The following is a 23,638-nucleotide window of genomic DNA, read 5'->3' on the forward strand; positions in this document are numbered from 1 at the left end:
TACCTAATTCTTTTTTGAACCCAGTTATACTTTTGGCCTTCACAACAACTCATGGCAATGAGTTCCACAGGTTGACTGTGTTGTATGAAGTAGTACTTCCGTTTGTTTGTTTTAAACCTCCTGCCTGTTAGTTTCATTGGGTGACCCCTGATAAGTATGTTATGCAAAGGGGTATGTAGGAAGGTCTCAGTTGGTCCACCAAACCACTGGGAGGTGGTGGGGAGCTACTGCCTTGCTGAAAGGCCTTGGTCACACCTTTTTGTTGATGGGGAATTAGCGGAGGGAGGTGTGCCGTTGCTGTTGGCGTGACGCAGGAGTACTGGCCAGCGTCCATGGCATGCCCGTCAGGCTAGGGAGTGCCAGCAAGAGTCCGTGGCGTGCCCCTCAGGCAGGGGAGTGCCAGCAAGAGTCCGTGGCAAAACCCTCAGGCAGGGGAGTGCTGGCCAGAGTCCTTAGTTCTTTATCGGGGTTCTGCCACCCCGAGGCGGGATGGCTGGGATAGGGGAATGCAGGCCCAACCAACTCCACTGTATTCCATCTCAGGGCCCTCCTCCCGCCACTGGGTCAGTGGGGATCCATCCGCCACACGCTGATCAAATACTAACTCACTGCACTGTCCAGTTCTGCCCCAGGGCTACTTCCTACCTGATCTCTCGAGTTTCTCCAACTCGTTGGGATATTACACTGCTGGTAGCCCCAGTAGCTCCATCTCACCCTCAGCCTCAGGCTCACTCGGGCTCGGGTCACTGCCTGACTCCTCCAGTTCCTCGGGGTACTCTGTGGCTGGCAGTCCTGGTAGCCTGAGTCCTTCCTAAAGGTCAGGTTTCCCCTGGTCCAGGGCATCCCCTGGTTCAGCAGCAGGGTCTACAGGGAACAGCCAGCAGTCTGTGTCTGTCTCCCTCCCTGGTGCTGCCCTAACTGGGCTAAAGGGCCCTGCCTTTCGTACTTCCTGTTCCACCTTCCCCTTCCGAGGGTGGAGTAAGCTTGGCCTGGCTCCTCTCACTCAGACTGAGAGAGTGGTTCTTTACCCTCTGGTTCAGAGGGAGGCCGCCCCAGTTCCCTATAGGGTAAATAACATTTTCCTATTTAATTTCTCCATATCGTTATGATTTTATAGATGTCTCCCATTTTCCCCATTAGTCATCTCTTTTCTAAGCTGAATAGTTCCAGTCTTTTTACTCTCTCCTCATATGGAAGCTGTTCCATCCCATTAATTATTTTTGTTGCCCTTCTCTGCACCTTTTTGCAATTCTACTATATCTTTTTTGAGATGGGGCGATCAGAACTGTATTCAGTATTCAAGCAGTGGGCATATCATGGATATAGATATTTTCTATCTCATTCCTAATGGTTCCTAACATTGTTAGCTTTTTTTTTGACTTTTACTGCACATGGAGTGAATGTTTTCAGAGAACTGTTCCATTTGAGGGGATGCAGGAGACCCTTCACAAGTTGTTGCGCATCCTGTATACTTTAATGCCAAGTTTAAAAAAAAAATTTAAAAAAAGGCAGGCAAAAGATACTAAATGCCATTTGTTCAGAATACCTTGTTCAAACCTGGTACAGGCTCTTTATTTGTGGCTGCAAAAGAGAAGATTATACAGCCCCAGAGTTACTCCATTTGAGGAAGAGTTGAAATAACTAGATCTGTTTGGTCATAGGTGTTATTCATCATCAAGGTTACAATTTAGAATTTTAAATTGTCAGACCCTGCTTGCTTGCTATTTTCTTAATTATAATTAAATTCACAGATTTTGTTGATAAGTTACTGTAGAAGCATAGAAAGGACTTCAAATTCCTGATTAACGAAGGACAGTTCGTTTGCAAAAAGCATTGGAAGCAGCAAATGGTGCCTTGTGATCTATGGCAAAATCTGTAGTAATGGGGCAATCTTCTTGGCTCCAGAGTTTCAGAATCCCAAGAAAAGTGCAGTCAACAATGGAGGATCTATCTAGAGTTTTGATAGTAAGCATTAAAAAGTAGAGTTGGGCAAGACATATAATAAAACCTCATTTTTTGAGGGCTTATGTCAATCTCTGATTATATATTAGAAAGAGATTCCCCTAGAGTGCAGATTATCTCACATCTGCCTTCTGGGTGTTTCTTGCATCTTCCTCTAAAGATTATGGTGCTGGTTACTTTTGGAGACAGAACAGTGGACTAGAGGGACCCCAGGCCTGATCCATTCTGACAAGTCCTATGCTCCTATGAAATATATTTTCATTTGTATACTAGGACTGTGCTTTCTGAATATATTTATTGTTTTTGTGTAGCAGCTTTGATTTGTTTTCTTTGTTCAGAGTCTTTAAATAGAGAAGTCCTTCCTCCCTTTTGCAGAGGCATCTGTTATTTTTATATTGAGATGTTGCCTGCAATATGAAACACTTCTTTCTTCTAAAGACCTCATTTTTGTTCTTTCCTGACATCCAAAGATACTTCAGATTTGGCACTTCTCCCTGTGTTCATTCTGTGGAAAGACAAAGGAGAAAGCATCTGCTCTAGAAATACATGCTTTAGCAGTTTTCTACCTCATCAGGAATTTTCTCAGAGGAATTCACTGAGACTTTCCAAGAGACTACTGCTTACCAGATGTCATAATAAATATAGCTCTGTACGTATCCTCAGGAAGTCAAAGCAGTGAACACTCTTGAAAAAGGAAAAATAAAGGCATCAAGTTATGAAAGTTGGCAAACTTTCTGTATTCTTTTCTTCCATATATAAACTCCTAAAAAACAAACTAGTTAACAATATATGGACAGAGGACAAAACTAAATACAGGATCAAAAGAGAAAATACAACATAATTCAAAACCAAAGTGGAGTCTGAGGTCTAAAAAGGGTTATCCAAATGATATCCTCAAAATAATTCAAAATCAGGTGTGAAGTCCAGAGTGGAGCAAATAATGGGCACCAAAGTCGGTGGTGTTGATGGAGAGTATGCTCTAAAAGAGTAATTCTCAGTGATGCAGGAATAAGGACCAGAATTAGGCTTGAGACCGTGGCAAAATTATATGAAATTCACTTGTTCCCTCAATGAGGAGGAGGGTATGCACAACTTTTCTCCCCCTCCCTCCCCCGCCCAGTTAGAAATCACATAAACTGGGTTTTATTGTAAACCAGAAATAAATGTATTAACTATAACAGATATATTTTAAGTAAAGGAGGTAGAAGACAGAACAAGGCAGATTATTAAGAAAATAAAACAGAGCAAGAAACTGGTTACATGTAAGTTCTCAATCTAAATGTGGTTCTAATCATCATCTTCACAGGCCGGATGCCCTTCCAGCCAGGGTCCAGTTCTTTCCCCCAGTTCCGACTTAGTTGTTTCCAGCAATCATCTTGGGTGGGGTAGCAGAGGAGATCTGACGACCTGGATTATCTCTCTTCCCACCCTTAAATAGGATTTGCAGGAGTCCTTTTTTTCCTAGTTTGATTCTCCCCCCTCCCCCCCCAGCTTCATATGGAAAAGTAAGAATTCAGGATGGATTCCAGTATCAGGTGACATGGTCACATGCATCTGTAGGGCCTCTGTAGCCATTCTTCACAGGCTGACCCACACATTCACAGGAAGACTAACCTCTTTTGCAGTCAATTGTCTCTTGCTGATGGGCCATCAGCACTGTCAGGATTTTTCGTTGTTGTACCTGAAGTGTTAGCAGGGGGACGTCACCCAAAGTAACATAGTTGAAATATAGATACATAGTCAATATTCCTAATTACGGATACAAAAATGATATGTGCATACAAATAGGATAATCATATTCAGTAAATCATAACCTTTCAAATGATACCTTACAAGGCCCATCTTGCTTAAAATACGGGTTAGTTATGTCACATTCTTTGCCTTGCTTAAATTTCTAAGGCAGCAAGTAGGTTTTGCAGTTTGGGATATTAATAGTTTCATTATACATGATTTCCTATATCATGAAATGGAAAGCGAACACAATCTAAATATAATGGTTTGTTACATAATTTTAGAAATGTAACCAGTATGTGTCAAATAACTATCTTGGCATGGCATTGTAGGCTTGTCTTCACTGCATTCTTATGTAGCCTTTTTTTATTTAAATTGAATTTGGTGATTTTTATATTAACCTACAATGGGTTCAGTTCCTGTTGCTACAGTTTCAAGCTCAACAGAGTAAAAATCACCTCAGGTGCTTTTCTCAAATTTGACGATTCCAGGAAGACCAAGGATAGTGACCACAATCACTAGTACGAAGTCTTATCTCTACTACAAGTTTTGTTAAAGCATTAAGTAAAGTTAGTTACCCATGCATATATAAATCATACAAAAATCCAGATAATGACTCAGAATGTAATCATACTCGCATCCCCAAAGGTATTCAAGGCTCTGATGCATTTCTCAACAGTTGATCATCTATAGAGGGGTGCTTCCTGTGGGGATTTCCCATGTGTCTCCCCTTGGGATCTTCCCACTTTTACCTAACCAGGGAACCTCTTTTATACTGTTGTTCTGACCTGGCCTAACACCTTATGCATTTGCATGAGGGCTTCAACCATCTTTTCCTTATCTGTACTTTCACACACCCTGACTATTGGGGTGCCTCATTTTTCATAGGTTGTTCTCTTAGTTCCCCTTATTCTCTTTAGCATCTATGTACCATGTGTGTCCATGGTAACCTGCAGTCAGACTAGGATGTCCTATGATCTTACAGTCAGGTGTCTTGTGGTCTTGGACAGTACATTGCGGTCTATTTTTCTGTAATATCACATATTAGCACATCTTTTACAGCAGTGATTCTCAACCAGGGGTATGTGTACCCCCTGGGGGTACATCAACTCATCTAGATATTTGTCTAGTTGTACAACAGGCTACACAGAAAGTACTAGTGAAGTCAGTACAGACTAAAATTTCATACAATTACTTGTTTATATTGCTCTACGTACTATACCAGGGGTAGGCAACCTATGGCACGTGTGCCGAAGGCGGCACGCGAGCTGATTTTCAGTGGCACTCACACTGACCGGATCTTGGCCACTAGTCCGGAGGGCTCTGCATTTTAATTTAGTTTTAAATGAAGCTTCTTAAACGTTTTAAAAACCTTATTTACTTTACATACAACAATAGTTTAGTTATATATTATAGACTTATAGAAAGAGACCTAAAAACGTTAAAATGTATTACTGGCACACGAAATCTTAAATTAGGGTGAATAAATGAAGACTCTGCACACCACTTCTGAAAGGTTGTCAACCCCTGTACTATACACTGAAATGTAAACACAGTATTTATATTCCAATTTATTTTATAGTTATACGGTAAAAATGAGAAGTAAGCAATTTGTCAGTGACAGTGTGCTGTGACACTTTTGTATTTTTATGTCTTATTTAGTAAGCAAGAAGTTTTTAAGTAAGGTGAAACTTGGTGGTACGCGAGACAATCAGACTTCTGAAAGGGGTACAGTAGTCTGGAAAGGTTGAGAGCCACTGTTTTACAGTAACCTTGTAACTCTACTAGCATAGGGTTATTCCTAGGTCACACATTCATGTCAAACATTCTTAAGCCTACGCCCCAGTATGACTAAGCTAAAATCTTACATGCTTCAACCTATTGGCCTTGCATTCCTGCCATGTTTTACTTATGTACCTAATACACACTCATCATTTCTAAAGTGCTTGTCAATCTTATACATATATACTCTTACAATTAAATCTATTTAGCATACATTTATCATATATGAAATAGCATATGAGTTGGTCATAATACTAAATTAACATAAATGGATAAAATGAACTAATTGACTACAGTTAGCTTGAACTTTAACTTGAGGTTTGCCCTTAGCCTAACTCCCGTCTACAAACAAAAATCTCTAAATTGAGTTAAGTGGTGCTTTAAGCTAGAGTTAGCTGGCCTGTCAAGGGGATGTGTTGAAACTCAAATGCTACTGATTGTCAAGCTAGTAATGCAGCTCAAGTTATAGCAGCTCCAGCAGCTGCTAATTCAATCACTCTTTGCTGCTTATTAAATTCCTCTATGAAGCTCTAGTCAGGGCCAGATTAAGGCATAAAATAACTACGCTACAATTTAGGGCCTCTCAGCATGAGGGGCCTCTAAAAAATAAAAAACTGACTCCATTTCAAATTTTATCAAAATTGGTTGATAAATGAGATATGGGAAAAAGAAGATTCTAAGTATAGACAATTGCATTCAAATATTACAAAAATATACACTTCTGGCTACACAAATACCCTTAACCTCCCTTACCCTTCACTAATTGTTCATTATTGACAGGCGGGAGGCCAGGACTGAGGAAAAAATGATAATTGCACTTGTAAAATTAGTATTTTTACGAGTAAATCTGCTATCAGTCTGCTAAGACAGCATTTTGTTGGCCAGCTGCTACTGGTAAAATTCTGACTGTGCCTTCATAACTAACTTAAATAAATAAATAAACTCACTGCTGATAAAATCGGGAAAATTATGAGGTCGGAGACGGTAGTGTCGTGAGGCAATCCTGCCGAACTCATACTTGTATGGAACTTGTCCTAGTAGTGATGTCATGTATAGCGTCCCCCTTGGCTGGTAATAGGCGGAAGGCCTCCATCTTTCATTTACAGTCCAACATGCTTAGTCATATAGTGCCTTCTCTCCTGTTTTTCTTCGTTTTCTTAAGTTAGTGTGTTCTTTCTTCTTTCAATCTGTACATACATACAGTTGTGTATTTTAGTGTGCATACCGCTTTCTGCTTCATGCGCTATCTATGCTTCACATGATTGAGTTTGCAGATGATCGTCTTATGGACTTGGGTCACGTGGATCTTGAGGAGGATAAATTTGTGTTGGCTTCCCTCCGTCAGTTTCGGGAACGTTCATAGTAAATATCAAGAGAGTGCTGATGAAGGGATAAATAAAGGGTTTTGAGAGAATGGGAGGAAGATATACATAGGTATCAAAATATTCTGAATACTTAGTGAGCAAGTTATTTCAAACTATCTGCATATATGATTTATAGGCTATTAAGGCCTATAATATTAATTATCTTTGCTTGAATATAGGCTAGTTTTTCCTCATTTTCTCAATGCCTGTCTAGAGATTGTCAGTCTTTTTTCGGGAAATTCTTTCTCTTTGACAACAAGCTCTATGCGTGACTCTGTGTCCCCAAGGTGTTTACTCGAGATTAATTAGTGGTTCTGGGTGAGACAGAGGGTAGAGAAGCGAACGCGAAGAGAGAGAGCTTTTCTTGCAGCATTTTCTAGGCAGACATCTGCATTCCGTGTATCAAAAGTGACAAACTCCGTAGCTCATCATTTGAGGACATCATCAATGACTGCTCTCCAAAAATCATAAAAGAAAATGTTTTAAATTTAAGTGTTAAAATTAATGTGATGTGCAAACAGACATACTGTAGGTTGTACTGCTTCCCTTAAGTAAGCTGGTCTCTGTAACTAACTGCTTTTATGTTGCTGTAGATATAAAGTTTTCATATCTGCTAATTAAGAAATCATAGACAAAATATGTTAATTTTTAATTATTTTATAATGTAAACAGGCATATTGCAAGACGTTTTAGTTAGATTATTATTCTATTTTTACAACTTTGCCTTTGTATATATGCAAATATAAAGCTTTCGTGTTTATATATTAAATGTCCTTTCTGTGACAATAATAAATTATTTTTTTAATGGTATGGGGCCTGTTACACTTGACATAGTTTAGGGCCTCAGAATGTAATAATTCGGCCCTGGCTCTAGTGTTGTGTTGCAGTGTGGTTGGTCTCTCTAGAGCTTGGTCTCTAGAGCTAGGCTAGCTTGAGTGGAGTAACTTGATAGTAGAGATGAGGTACTATCAGAGATTGAGTTGTTCTATTATTTAAATTTTAATTATTGTTTCAACCAGTTTGTCAGGTACTGATTTAAGATTTACTGGACTGTAGTTTCCCAGTTCACCCCTAGATTATTTTTAAAATAGAAGTACAGCATTTGCTACAGTGTTGCAGTAGGTGTTGTTAATGAGAGATTGCATATATTTGTTGGAAGTTCAGCCACTACATACTTAAGCTCCTTCAAACTCTTGGATGCATACCTTCTGGCCTGGTGACTTATTACTTTCCAAAATATTGGTTTCTCCAAGCACCTTTTTTTCTGACACCTCAATCTCTGATAGTACCTCCTCTCTATTATTGGAAAAGAGGAAGTCCAGAGTAGTTATCTCTCCGTGTCTCCTTATAGTCAAAGAAAGGAACTGTTGAGATAGAGTTAAGGTTGAGAGTACAATGCAATAATTTAAGGTAAAATATGTTACAGGCAAGGCATAATTATTACAAAAAGAAGAATTTCTGAGATTAAAATTAAAACATAAAATAAATCCAAACATTAGCTTATGGAAATGCAGTTTGACTATATAAAACATTCTTAATTCTGCTCCATAGTGAAAACGTACAATAACCATGTTTAAAATTAAGGCATGTTAGTCCCAGATTAGATAAGGTTGATTTGAAGATGTGTTAGGTTGTGTGGTGTATTTTCTGTACCTTATAGCCACATGTAGAGGTCATTCTTTATATTGGTTATTTAAAAAAAATCAATATCATTATAAATATGAATCCTTGTTAGAAGAATTTATATTCTTCGTGTTCTAAGAACATTTCAAAAGCTTTAAGGTGTGATAAAATCCACAAAGTAAATTTTGACACCTTTCCCTTCTTTAAAATGTTTTATCCCCTGGTTTCCATTAAGTATTTATAGGCTCCATGTGTGCTACTCTAAAGTTTTTTTTCTAGAGAAAGCATGATTGACATCAAAATGATTTTAAAATGTGTATACTATTTATAAAGGGTTTTGCAAACTTTTCAGAATTTTACTGTGCTCAAAATATTTGAAGTGATATAATATTTATATTTACTTGCTGTATACAATTGATATATTTTAGTGTGTATATCATTAGTCATATAGTTCCAAAGTCTGGTTTGAAATCCTTCTGCTGATGCTGCTTTAGCATGCCCCAGAGTCTGTCTTAGGCCCTATCCTGACTCACATGATTAAGTGCAGAGGGATATATGGGTGGTAGGACTTAGATGGGAGGTGCTGTGAAACCCCAGCCTCTCTTCTTCACCAATCCATGAGTTTTTATTTTCTCATATGTTCACCTCAAAGAGAGGAGAACAGTCCATTCCCAAATGCTGCTGTTTCTACTCTCCCATTAGGTTTAAAGATAAACCTGAATGGGTCTAAAGACAAATCTCAATCAGTTTTCCCTAAGTAATGAAAGTCTAAACTGGTTTGCTGATATGTCTATTGCCCAAGTCATTTTAAAGTGTATGGTTTTATATGTATGTGCTCTAGTGTAATATGTGGTATAAAAATGTAGTGACTGTATGTGCTAGGCTCATGGTTTTATTTTTAGTGCCAGTATGCTAGAATTTGTTGTGTTCCATTACTAATGTAAAAATGAAATCCAGCTGACTTCATTGGTGTAATGAATAAAGGTAGAAAATAGGGTAGCCTAAAAAGAAAATATCTAAAATTTTCTGTTTCAGATCAGATTTTTTTTAAAAAATTGTTTTACGTTGTTTTTTTTGTTCCTCATGCAGGGATTAGGAGCAGACAGCAAGAACCTCTACCCTTTCCTACTTCCAATTATTCAGCTAAGTACAGATGTTTCTCAGCCTCCACATGTTTATCTTCTGGAAGATGGCTTGGAATTATGGTAAGTGGAAGAACTTTGCTCAGCAGATATTATTTTTTACTTTTTCTTATTTTCCCCAAGAGGAGAGAACAGTGCACATTAATATTTTTATCACTACTACAAAAAAGTGACTTGCTTAGAAACATATATTTAATATGTATACTAAATTGACCATGTGGCAAGCTCAGATTTGGGATCAAGCAAATGATGGGCTATTGCTGTTTTGACCAGTGGAGCTTTGACTGTCTGAGCATGTAGTGTTTTTTTAATCATGTGCTTTGCTTAAAAACATAATGACAAATTTCATTGATTATCCACCCACAGGAATTATAAATTGGAACATAGAATAATATATGTAGTCTGCTCTCACTTGATTGTCACCAATGCAGGATATTACATCTCAGAACAATGATATTTTAAGGGGAAAGGGAGACATTTCTGTAGCATGGGTTTCTTTAACTGGTGAATCTTTGAAGTTTCTTAGAGGTCCAGAATGCTAGTATGTTGTCTTGATGCATGTAGCATGCAACTTTATCCACCTTACCTGCACTCTGCCCATTAATCCATCTCCCTTGTCGATACTTTGAACATTCCAAACCTCTGAGCAGCTTCAAACAGCCGTCATTTAAAAAACAAAAATAGAGAGGCATAAAAATGTTTGTTTGCTTCTTTCCCCATTCTTTTGAAATGACAGAACCAGTAAGTATTCCACAGACCAGCAGTGTAGGAAATACCTTTTTGAAAGATAATCATTTCAAATTATTGTGGCATTCTTCATTTGGAGAGATTTTATATTGATACTAGAAGATTACAATATTTTTACACTTGTCAAAATTGTTCCTCTTAACGTGTTTATTAGGTAAAACAGGGAACTAAATATAAACAATTTTGTATTTAATCTACTCTTAGGTTAGTGACATTGGAGAATAGCCCATGTCTTACTCCTGAGCTGCTGCGAATCTTTCAGAATATGTCTGCCCTTCTTGGTGAGTCTTAGTAATAAGGATTCTGTTTTCTGTACTAACAACATTGTTCATGTTCTAGTAATAAAATAACTAAGGCAGTAAGAAGTTGAGATATCAAAATTGTTACTATTAAAAATGCTTGAACAAGCTTTGACTATCTTAAAGAATTTCCCATTTTCTTGCACCCTGATTATGTTTAAATAAATCAACATTTTAAGTGCTTTGTACTTTAAAAGGCAAAGAAACAAACTGCAGATGATGCTTTTTATTAATGGATTGTTTCCTAGTTAAAGACAAAAGGTGACATTCCGGACTAGTTGAAGTCAATTGGAGATATACCATTGACTACAGTGAGTCCAGAATTTCATTCAAAATATTTGCTGGATGGTAGGCTAATTTTGATAGGTATCTCTGCACAAATATCTGTTTATTCTCCATGGTGTAATTTTTATTTATGAGGCTGCATGTTCTTGGAGGCATATGTTTCACAAAAGATTCCATGGGTCTTATGTTTGGAGACTATATGATGTATATTCATACATGCAGTGTAAGTGCTATTAAAATGTAGAACTGACTGAAGTTGCTTAGCAGCTGAGTGTTATTTGACAATTGATTCTGGAAATGTAGTTCCGGTGTATATAGTTTGTTTGCCTACTTATTGCAAAAAAAAAAAAAAAAAAAAAAAAAAAATATCAACTGAGTTGGACTTCATAGTGTTCCATCAAGACTGCACAGTCACTGATTTTATAAAAGCCCCTCAAAGCTTAACATGAAATCAAATAATAACATTGCATTTGTGTGTAGAGGATAGCTGACTATTCTACTTGCTTAATCAGATAATAATTCTACTTGCTACTTTGAAGAACATAAAGAATTAAGGGCTCCATTCCAAATCATTAATATTCAGGTAGTAAATTTTCAAATTATATATATATATAATTGAAAAGGAAGGAGGAGGGTAAACATCTGGAAGGGGAGTTGTTAGGGGCTTATACATAGGGCCTACCAAATTCATGGTTCATTTTGGTCAAGGGATTTTAAAAATTGTAAATTTCGTGAGTTCAGATATTTAAATCTAAAATTTCATGGTGTTGTAACTGTAAGCCCTGACCCAACTCTGAAGGCAGCAGCTCAGAAGTAAGGGCTGCATGATATGGTATTGCCATGCTTACTTCTGCACTGCTGCTAGCAGGTGCTGCCTTCAGAGCTGGTTGCCTGGCCAGCAGCTGCTGCTGTCTGATCACCCAGCTCTAAAAGCAGCGCAGGAGTAGGGGTGACAATACCGCAACCCCCCTACAATAACCTTGCGACCCCCCCATGACCCTCTTTTGTGTCAGGACCCCCTGTTTGAGAAACGCTGGTGTCTGTTCATCCCCTCCAATCCCAAATCTGTATAGTATAGGGTAAAAGTATACAGAAGACCAGATATCACTGGAGAGACCAGATTTCACTGTCCGTGTTGCATTTTTCACAGCCATGAATTTGGTAGGGCCCTGGTTATACATTGTAGTTATAAGCTATAAATCCAGTGTGTCTATTCAATCCATGATTTTTAGTGCTAGCACTGTTATGAATTTAAGTTCCCAGGTTTGTCTTTGGAAAATAATGTGCAGATTTCTTTTGAGGATGAGGACTGATAGGTCAGATACAGAGTGATTGCTTTGTGAAAAGTGTTCACCCACAGGTGATGTGGTGTTTTTGTCTTTTATCATTTATCACTTTATTGTTTGAGTTCATTTGAGAGCATAGTTTTTGTCTGGTTTCACTCATGTTGCTATTGGGGCATTTAATACACTGGATAAGGTACACCACATGTTGTGATAGGCATGTGTTGGATCCATGAATCTTGAAATATGTGTTGTGGGGAATGTTGATAATTGTAGCAATGGAAATGTGTCTGCAGATTTTGCATCTGGTCTGGTGCTGCTTTGAGTTGGTGTGTCCTGGTTTGTGGGGAGGTTGCTTATTATGATGAGCTTGGAGAGGTTTAGGGGTTGTTTTGAAGGCCAGAAGAGGGATTCAAGAAAGATTTCTTTCAGGATGGGGTTCCCATCGAGTATGGGTTGTAGTTGTTTGATACCCCATATGGGTTCCACTGTGGGGTGGTAGGTGACAACTAGGGGTAGTAGTCCGAGAGGGTTTTATTTCTATACTGAAGCAGGTTCTCTTGGAGTATTTGGGTGGCCCATTCCATGATGTGATCTACTTCTCTGGTGGAATATCCTTGTTTGGTGGAGGTAGTTTTATGTGTGTTACAACACTGTACACAGTAATTTTTGTTATGCAAATATTTCTTTGCTTTCCTTTAATTATTTTCTGCACTTTTATGTGCATTGGCGATTGATGAACTAATTGCTGTAGCAAATGGATTTTTCAGAGGAAAAATTTAAATCATGACAGAAAATGTAGAAGTTAACATTTCTGAATTGGTCACGAACATTTATCATATTTTCTAAGATTAATTTCAGTACTTCATATTTTATTATTAAGGTTAATGAGAAATGTTCCTCATAGTAGGCAGGCCTCACTTAGTCCAGGGGTCCCCAACGTGCCCGGCATTTCAGCAGCGACGTCTCTCAATGACACCACTTTCTGCTGACAAGCAGCGTCATCGAGAAGCGTTGCTGCCGAAATGCCGCAGAAATTTGGAGGCATTTCGGCGAATGCTTGACCGCCACCACGGTCCTTTGTCTGGCGCCCGCCAGACGAAAAGGTTAGGGACCACTGACTTAGTCCCTCTTCTGTGATCTTCCTATGTATCTTAATACTAATGACCAAAATGGTGCTTCAAGGAAAAGTACTGCAATTACAAAGAGACAAGTTTTTGTAGATGGTTCAGTATTTAACTTCCAATTTACATGTCCATCTTTGCAATTGCTAGACAATTCCTGTTAATCTTCCTTCTATAGCTTTTGAACATCTCTTTTTGGATATAAATTTAGTAACATAGTATTATCCAAGTGGTCATTATTTTCATAGTTATCCTGTGTTGCCCTTCCACGTATCTTAAATTCAGGCTAACAGGGAGAGGCTGCATACGAAAGACTGTAACTAACCTTCAGTATCAAGTGGGGTGAGAAAAACTGCTTAGTCTAGATATTGCCTAGTCTAATAAGGTTGAGAGTTTAGACTGTGTGTTTATCTTTTATTTTCCTTTGGTAACTACTCTGACTTTTGCCTATCACTTATAAGGAAAAAAAAAATCCGCTACTGTTACTCACACCTTCTTGTCAACTGTTGGAAATGGGCCATCCTGATTATCACTACAAAAGTTTTTTTTCTCCTGCTGATAATAGCCCACCTTAACTGATTACTCTCGTTATAGTTAGTATGGCAACACCCATTTTTTCATGTCCTCTGTGTATATATATCTTCCTCCTGTATTTTCGTCTACATGCATCCCATGAAGTGGGTTTTAGCCCACCAAAACTTATGCTCAAATAAATGTGTTAGTCTCTAAGGTGCCACAAGTACGCCTCAGTTTTTTTTGCTGATACAGACTGACACGGCTACCACTCTAAAATCTTTTGTAATCAATAAACTTACTCTAATGTTTATCCTTATCAGTGAGTTTGACTGAAGTACTTGGTAAATTTGCTCAGGTTACAAAGGCTGGTGTATGTTTGCTTTCCATTGATGAAGTGATGAACCAATTAAGAAACTTACCTTGCTCAAGAAAGGGTTTTAGCGATGTAAGATGGTGTATTCCTGTGGTACGGTGCTGGGAGCTGGGGGGACTTAGCCGGTGCCTTTCTCTGTGTGATTCGTAAGTGTTGCGGGGAGCATTCATGCAATCTAGTTGGGTGCGAGTTTCCACATGCAGTTGTGCTGAATGGTAACAGCACCTGGAAGGGTTTGCTGATTATCACCAGTAAGGCATTGTGAGAGACATCCCAGATTAGTGAGTTAAGGGGGCACAGCGGTCCCACAGTCCTAGATTGCACCCCGGGGATCCTGTCACACTGTTGCAGTTAAGGAGTAGAGAGATACTGTATTGATCATTAGAAGCTTGTTCATAGAGGACAAGCCACTGAGAATCTGAGGTGGGAATGGCTGCGTCTGGCTCCTAGGATTATGCATGCATCCGACGAAGTGGATATTCACCCACGAAAGCTCATGCTCCTAAATGTCTGTTAGTCTATAAGGTGCCACAGGATTCTTTGCTGCTTTTACAGATCCAGACTAACAGGGCCACTCCTCTGATATTCTGATGATTGTTATCCTCCTACTCTTCTAGAGCTTCCGCTGATATCTTATCATCATTTATTTGACCTGAAGGTGATTCACAGTTTCTAGGACCAATTTTAGTAGTGTGCTGGCATTGATCTTTATACACTTTGGTTAGGGTGGGAGAATGATGATTCTAGGAAGCATAGCTGGTAGCAGTGATTTCCCTACACCCTCCCCAGGGGGGGTGTACACCCCCCCCGAATTTCCCCAACACCCTCCCCCCCAGTTTTGTGAGCTAGTTACATACCAATTCAGTGACTGTTTGGAAATCTGAATTTAAACTGAAACATTAATACACACTTTAAAAGCTTATACAGTGTATGATAAAATATGTGTATCTGAAAAAATATAATAGATTTGAAAAGTAGGAACATAGACTAGCTTCCTTGCTTCCTTATACAGCTGTTTTTTATGATGTTAGTGCATTCATTTCGGTGATGTTGGCCAACCTAATAATTTCAAATGATGATTTGTAAGCAAAGTCTAAATGAGCTCTCCCTGACAGCTAGTGATGAGCTGGGGCTGTGGGGAAAGGCTTCAGGGCCAGATTATATTTACATTCACACCTAATCTACCTAGGTATCCAGCAAACAGAGCTGTGTTGTCCAAGTGATAGATTTTGGCTGGGGTTGGGTTACAAACCACTTGAATGTGGGGGGGAAATGGGGGATGAAATGTTGTTCTTATTGTATGAGTAAAGGGCAGTAGAACTGTAGCCTGTGATGATTTGAAGGTATCAAGAAAGAGGGTGGGGACCTGTCCCTCTCCACTGTTTAAAGACAGAGCTGATTAGGCTCCATAGATAGTCTTTTGTTCTGTTAAGTGACCACTGCAGCTGAAATCACTAACAATCAGGTCTAAGTGCTTAGTCCTGTTGTGGGGACAGTGTTCCTGTGGATACAGTGTTTTTGTGTAAGAGACAGCCCAGACTGCCCTAGCAGCAAGCAAGGTTCCCGCACTGAGAGCTCAGCTGAAATCACTGAGAGCTGGTGGAACCTCAAGAGACCAACTTGCAGAGGTCACAGTGGCAGGTGGCAGCCGACGGTGACTGCGCAGGGCCATTGGCAACAGAGTGGTGGAGTGAACGGTGGCACAACAAACAGACGTGGCCAGAGCGAATAGTGAGCAGCTGGAGGAACAAGCAAGGTGCCTTCTTGTCCTCCACCTGGAAGGTGTACTCATGTGAAAGCACCTCTGAACTCTGAGTCTCCACTGACCAAGGACAACACCGGTGAGTGGAGTGCGGTGGAGGGAAAAGTGAGGAGCATATTAAATAAACATTTGTTTGTTGGGCTATATTTTAGTCACTTTGCTCCAGAATGCTAGATTTGTGGCTGGGAATGGAAACATATATAAATACGTTTCCTAGTAGGCCAAGATTTTTAAAATGCATTATTTGCCAAGGTTGTTATCTCACATTGTTGCTATCTTAGGAGGTCATTATGTTGGGGAGTTTCTGTACTAAACATTTTTATTATTATAATTAATTTTTACATAAGAATGGTCATACTGGATCAGACCAATGGTCCATATAGCCCAGTACCCTGTCTTACAACAGTGGTCAAGGCCAAGTGCTTCAGAGGGAATGAACAGAACAGGTAATCATCAAGTGACCATCCCCTGTTGCCCATTCCCAGCTTCTGGCAAACAGGCTAGGGACACTCAGAGCATGGTATTGCATCTCTCCCCATCCTGGCTAATAGCCACAGATGGACCTGTTCTCCAGGAATTTATCTAGTTCTTTTTATAATCCTGTTATAGTTTTGGTTTTCACAGCATCCTCTGGCAAAGAGTTCCCTGGGTTGACTATATTGTGTGAAGAAGTACTTCCTTTTGTTTTTTTAAAACCTGCTGCCTATTAATTTCATTGGGTGACTGCTAGTTCTTGTGTTATGTGAAGGATTAAATAAAATTTCCATAGTCACTTTCTTCGCACCAGTCAAGATTTTGTAGACCTCTATCATATCCCCATTAGTCATCTCTTTTCTAAGCTAAAGATTCCCAGTTATTTTAATCTCTCCTCCTGTTTCATGCCCCTGATCATTTTAGTTGCCCATGTCTGTACCTTTTCCTATTCCAATATATATATTTTTAGGATGGGTAACCAGATCTGCACACACTATTCAAGGTGTGCACGTACCATGGATTTACATAGAGGCAATGTGATATTTTCTGTCTTATTATCTATCCCTTTCTTAATGATTCCCAACATTGTTTGCTTTTGTGACTGCTGCTGCACATTGAGTGGATGTTTTCAGAGAACTATCCACAATGACTCCAAAATCTCTTTCATGAGTGTTAACAGCTAATTCAGATGTCATCATTTTGTATGTATAGTTGAGATTGCTTTCCAGTGTGCATTACTTTGGATTGATCAACATTGAATTTAATTTGCCATTTTGTTGCCCAGTCACTCAGTTTTGTGAAATCCCTTTGTAACTCTTCGCAGTCTGCCTGGGACTTAACTATCTTGAATAGTTTTGTATCATCTGCAAATTTTGCCACCTCACTGTTTACCCATTTTTCCAGATGAATATGTTGAACAGTACTGACCCCTCAAGGATACCACTATTTATCTCTCTCCGTTCTGAAAACTGATAATTTATTCCTACCCTTTGTTTCCCATCTTTTAACCATTTACTGATCCATGAGAGGACTGCCCTCTTATCCCATGATGGCTTACTTTTCAAAAGTCAATTTAATTAAATAAATTTTTTTAATTTTTTTTTTTTTTAGAAATCTAGATCTGTTATGTGTTTTGGTGTAACTTGCACTTTCCTTATTTTAAATTTGCATAATGCTAACAAAACATTTACTTTTTTCATATCTCTTTTATATATCTCATTGGTCCTGACACCCCCCCTGTAAATTCGAAACCCCCCCGTAATTTCAAGTCCTGGGGAAACCACTGGCTGGCAGGATGTGGGGAAAGTATCTTTAGATGGTTGTGATCTCTCCTATAAGAATGCTTTGAGGTAGTTATTTAAAATATAGGGTTTTATATAGCATTTTTCATCTGAAAGTAAAAGAAGTTGAGATCCTCCAAGGCACAAACAATCCTTGGTTAACAGAAGTACCTGTCTAGTCAGTGGGGTCATGGGACCGAGGAGAATAAGGGACTTGACAGGGGCAGAGAGACTGGGTACCTAAAAATTCAGGGATTTCAATGATATAGAAAAGCCTCCTTTTTGGTCTCTGAACACAGAGGCAGCGGACATGTCCACGGCGGGCACATGGAGAGTTGTGTTGCTCTTTGTTGGGAGAATACGTGTATTGGGCAGTTAAGTTGGGCAGAGGATACATATTAATCACAGGCAAGTGCAATAGATATGATTGCCAGCAAGGGCTACTATTGAGCAGGTGGATTGGAATTTTGCCAGTGAAAAAGAGTTGCACTTTTGGCTGCAGCAATATAGAACGAGGGGAGAGAGAAATTGCTTGGCTCAGGGAGAAGGGCTGTGGGAGAGAAAGAAGGGAAGATGGGACTTGCTTGTTGGAATCTGGAAGGCCAGTCTTCTGATTGAGACTAATGTCCCTGAGTTCTCTCTCATTTCTCTTGGTGTAATAGGGCAGTGACTCCTTGTCTCCTTTCTTTATCTTTTTTCCTTCATGCATTTCTTTTTTTTTTTCCTTCTTTTCCTTTGTCCTTTCTGTTCTTTGTGGAAGAATCAGAAACAGTGTAGAGAAGGCTGGAGAGAGCTGCACCACATTCTCCATGCTTCCAGTCTGATGAGGTAAAAGACTGATAGGGAGCATGATGTAATGATTTCCTATTTGTAGGAAGATGAAGAGAATCAGTGATAAGTAATTTTCTCATATCAAAGGTCTCAGCTGAGACTGATGTGATTTTACTGTTAAGCAGTACATCTGTGAGACTCATGTTTATAGACAGAGTGACACCAGCTTTTGACTCCTTGGGATAGGGGCAGACTTAGTTGTGTTTTGCCTCTATGGCTTCTGTCATCTTATTCACGTCACTGCTCTTGGGAAATATGTTTGCCTACGTTACAAGTGGACAAAGGTGGACGTAGAATGAATAACTAAGAAGATGTAGTATCTCCTTGCATGTGTGCCAGTTGTTCTAGTGAATCTACATTTTCATATACCACATTGATAATATGTTAGCAGCGATTCCAACGTTTAACCCTTGAAATACTAGTAGCATTAGACTTTTAGTACAAGTAGCACTACTGTTTACTTCCAGTGGAACAGTGGTGACTTGTATTTTATTCTGTGTAGGTGGTTGTGCCAAGGCACTGTTCCACAGCTTGAAATAAACTATTGTAGAGGTTATTGATGAGATTAAGTTTGGGAATCCAGAGGAAGTGATAAAGTTTCAAACTGGACCCCCTATCAAGCACTGGTTGAGAAAGAGAGGTTTCACTGGGCTAATGGAAGCTCCTCTTTGTTGCTATAAATAGTGAGGGTCATTGTTACTGATGATTAAACTTTAAAGTTCGGATGATCACACTTCTCTAAATGCCACTGTAGTGATTTAGGAAAGATATTGCATTATTTTTGACTTGCAGACTCAAGAAAACAAATATGCATTGATTTAGATGTCAAGAATTTCTTCACTGTAAGTGGCCTTTATCTTTTTTTCTTTAAATTAAAATTTACCTTTTCCCCACTGAAAAATCTGTAGAAAGACCTGTTTCTGAGATTCTCCACTTTCCCTGAGGAAGATGCAGGGAAGGGATGAGGAAGAATTAAAAACATCTCAGATCTCATTACTTCTACTCATGATACATTTGTGTGTATGTCCATGTATTTATAACCTATAGTAGTCATTTCATGTAATTGCCATGAAAAACAATTACAGGATTTTGTATGGTTGTCAAATTGAATCAATCAGAAATGACTTCTGCACGTATTTTTGTATTAACAAATAAAACAGCTTTGACAGAGAAGATTAAGGACACACTGATACAGTACATATACTATCTTACTGTGTATTTGGCAGTTCAGACTGAAGGAATGAACAAGTAGAGCAAATGAACTTTTTTTTCTTCAAAAAATTCAGCTAATTTTGAATGTGAAACTGATGTTTCCCCCAACTTTCTTGCTTTTCCTTGTTTTCAGATTGAAATGAAGAAAAGTTATTAATATTACTGAGTCTCCCTATTGTTGGTCTAAAAGTCATTATTTATGTACTGTCTGGGTAGATAAAAAAAACAGTTACCTATCCATAACAATTTACAATCAAAGTGAAGATAGATTATTTTTCACTCCTATTTCCTACATCAGAGTTCTATTTATGCCCTTATTAGATTTAGATTAATAGATTTTTAGGTCCAGAAGGTGCTGTTATGATGGGTATAGTCTGACCTATAAAACAGAGGACATAGAGTTTTATCTAGTGACTACTATGTCTGGCCCAACAACTTGTCACTGAACTAGAGCATATCTTTTTGAAAGACTTCAAGTGAAGAAGAATTTACACATCCCTTGGTAATCTGTTCCAATGGTTAATTACCTACACTGTTAAAAAATTGCATCTTATTTCTAGTTTGAACTTCGCTGATTTCAACTTCCAGCCATTAGATCTTGTGCCTTTGTCAGCTAGAGGGGTCCCCTCATATCAAATATCTTTTCCCTGTTTAGGTAATGATATACACAGACCATAATCAAATTGCCCCTTAATCTTCTCTTCAATAAAATAAATAATTTGAGCTCCCTTTGGAGTTGGGAGCAGGGTCGGCACCCAGCTCAGAGTGGGGAGCGTGAGAAGCAGCCTGCCCTGGAGTGAGGAGCCACAATTGCAGGGGGACAGCCAGATTCCTGGCAGAAAGTCCTGGAGGCAGCGCAAGCCAGGGTGACAGCCCCTCTGGGAGCGGAGCTGGAGCTGGGCTTTCTTGTCAATTTCACAGCTCCAGCAAGGAGCCATGAAATTGACAACAATGGCAGCCAGTGTAAGTATCCCACAGTGTCACACAGCCACTGTGTTGCCCTACACCTCTCGTGGAGGTGGAGTAGTTATGTCAGTGTAGTAGGACACTTAGGCTGTATTGTAGACACTGACATAATTAGGTTGATGTAAGCTGCCTTACATCTACCTACCTGTCTGTAGTGATAACTGTAGCTTTCATGGTTTCTTTAAAAAAAGATATTGAATTAATCACAAGTAATTTTTTTTTCTAAAACCTTTAACTAAATGTAATTTTCAAAACAGATGTATAACTAATCTTTAGGTTTTCCTTTAAATGAGAAAGATGAGGAAATTCATAGGGGTGTACCTCTAATTTACCTTTTATGTTTTTTCATTTAGATGTTACAGCGATCTGTAAACAGAATGTAGTTTTACATATCCTGTCCTATGCTGCCGTATTTAGAGTCTGCATATACTATACTACATGTATAACATACTATACAATTTATAAATCGATGTAGTGTAAAATTCTTGGCAATTTTTATTCTGTTTTTTCTGTTGCAGGGTTTCATTTTATCTTAATATCCATTCCTTTTTCTTGTAATCTTGTGTTCAATGAGCTGAACATTTCCACCCAATATGATTAATCTGTTTTAGCTTCCGTTAGTTTAAAGAATTAATTTTATGGTTTTAGGGATGACCTTTACAGTTTTTCATGAGATGAATTTTTGTACCCTGAAGATTAAGGTTCAGTTTATACACTTAAGGTGAAGCCAGCAGCCATATGACAGCAGTCTTTTTTCTGTTTCTCCTGAACTGCTTAAACCAATTGGAAATTCAGGATTCATTTCATGCACTGTTTGTCCTTCAGGTATTTCCCTACATTACTTTATGCTGTTTGGCTTTTGGTTAAAGCCCTCTTTGAAAGCATGTGGCTCAGATTTTAATGGTTTCTTGTTTAATACCATCCATTATACCAAAATTCATTTTATTTGTTGCATGTGAAATGCTTGTTCTAGCTTAGGGATGTTTATATAGAATAGAGTTAAAGTAGAAGGAATTTTAGAAAAGAAGAAGGTTAAGGAATGAATTTAGCTAGCTTATCTATGGGGTTTATTTTAACCTATGACTGATCCACTTTCCTCCCAAGTTGAGTTCCATGGGAATAAAAGGAAATAGGTTCCAACCTCTACTCAATTTTCTCATGACTGAATGTATAGCAAAGTCTTAGTACACTAAATGGCCTTGGTGCTTTCCTTGTTGGCCCGACCTCCCGCATTTTGCGGGTTATTTTTGTTTATTGTAAATGACATTAGTCAGCTTTTCTTAATTTAAGAAAGGGGAGCAAGGGTGCCCTTATGGCACGATTATTATAGGGCTGTTGATTAATCGCAGTTAACTTGTGTGATTAACTCAAAAACATTAATCGTTAATTAAAAAAGTTAATCGTGATTAATTGCAGTTTCAATCGCAATATTAAGCAATAGAATACCAATTGAAATGTATTAAATATTTTTTAATGTTTTCTACATTTTCAAGTATATTGATTTCAGTTACAACACAGAATATAAAGTGTACACTGTTCACTTTATATTATTTTTATTACAAATATTTGCACTGTAAAAATAATAAAATAAACAGTATTTTTCAATTCACCTCTGTCAAGGTTTTTTCCCCACTTTGAACTTTAGAGTTCAAGAAGTGAGGACCTGCATGAACACTCCTAAGCTTAATTATTAGCTTAGGTCTGGTACGCCGCCACCAGCCAGAAGTTAGTGCCTGGCACCCTTTCTGTTCCCCCAAAACCTTCCCTGGGGAACTCAAGACCCAAACCCCTTGGGTCTTAAAACAAGGAGAAATTAACCATCCTCCTCCTTCCCCCCCCCCAGACTTTTCCCTCCCTGGGTTGCCTTGAGAGGCTTACACAGATCCAAACTCCTTGGATCTTAAAACAAAGAGGAATTAACCATCCCCCTCCTTTTCCCCCCACCAATCCCTGGTGAGTTCAGACTCAATCCCTTGGATTTTAAAACAAGGAAAAATCAATCAGGTTCTTAAAAAGAAAGCTTTTAATTAAAGAAAGAAAAGGTAAAAATTATCTCTGTAAAATCAGGATGGAAAATGCTTTACAGGGTACTCAGATTCATATAGACTAGAGGGAAGCCCCCCTCCCCAGCCTTAGATACAAAGTTACAGCAACAGAGGTAAAAAATCCTTCCAGCAAAACCACCATTTACAAGTTGAGGGAACAAACATAAGACTAATCCGTCTTGCCTGGCTATTACTTACTATTCTGAAACATGAAAGACTGATTCAGAAAGATTGGGAAAGCCTGGATGTACGTCTTGTCCCTCTCAGTCCCGAGAACGAACAACGAACAAAACAAACAGCACAAACAAAAACTTCCCTCCACTAAGATTTGAAAGTATCTTGTCCCCCTATTGGTCCTCTGGTCAGGTGTCAGCCAGGTTTACTGAGCTTCTTAACCCTTTACAGGTAAAAGAGACATTAACCCTTAACTATCTGTTTATGACAACCTCATAGAAGTACTGTAGTGCAATATTTATCATGAAAGTACAGCTTACAAATGTAGATTTTTTGTTGTTACATAACTGCACTCAAAAACAAAACAATCTAAAGCTTTAGAGCCTACAAGTCCACTCAGCCCTACTTCTCATTCAGCCAATCGCAAGACAAACAAGTTTGTTTACATTTACGGGAGATAATTCTGCTCGCTTCTTATTTACAGTGTCACCAGAAAGTGAGAACAGGCGTTCACATGGGACTTTTATAGCCAGCATTGCAAGGCATTTACTTGCCAAATATGCTAAACATTCGTATGTCCCTTCATGCTTCAGCCACCATGCTTCCATGCTGATGATGCTCATTAAAAAAAAAATGTGTTAATTAAATTTGTGACTGAATTCC

At 38.7% G+C, this 23,638-nt stretch overlaps 1 protein-coding gene across 11 annotated transcripts in view; it reads left to right on the forward strand.

Annotated features, from left to right (window-relative positions):
- The window catches only part of IPO11 (importin 11), a 250,522-nt gene that overhangs the window by 92,073 nt on the left and 134,811 nt on the right, over window positions 1–23,638 (forward strand). For all 11 annotated transcript variants that reach the window (XR_007773522.1, XM_050946896.1, XM_050946894.1 and 8 more), the window contains 2 exons: window positions 9,552–9,667; window positions 10,556–10,632. Coding sequence is in view for 10 of the 11 variants with exons in the window: in XM_050946896.1 (XP_050802853.1) it covers window positions 9,552–9,667; window positions 10,556–10,632 (193 nt within the window). In the remaining variant the exon portion in view is untranslated. The remainder of the gene's footprint in view (window positions 1–9,551; window positions 9,668–10,555; window positions 10,633–23,638) is intronic.

The sequence above is a fragment of the Gopherus flavomarginatus genome, chromosome 3 (genome assembly GCF_025201925.1).
Source record: "Gopherus flavomarginatus isolate rGopFla2 chromosome 3, rGopFla2.mat.asm, whole genome shotgun sequence".
Taxonomy (NCBI): Eukaryota; Metazoa; Chordata; order Testudines; family Testudinidae; genus Gopherus; species Gopherus flavomarginatus.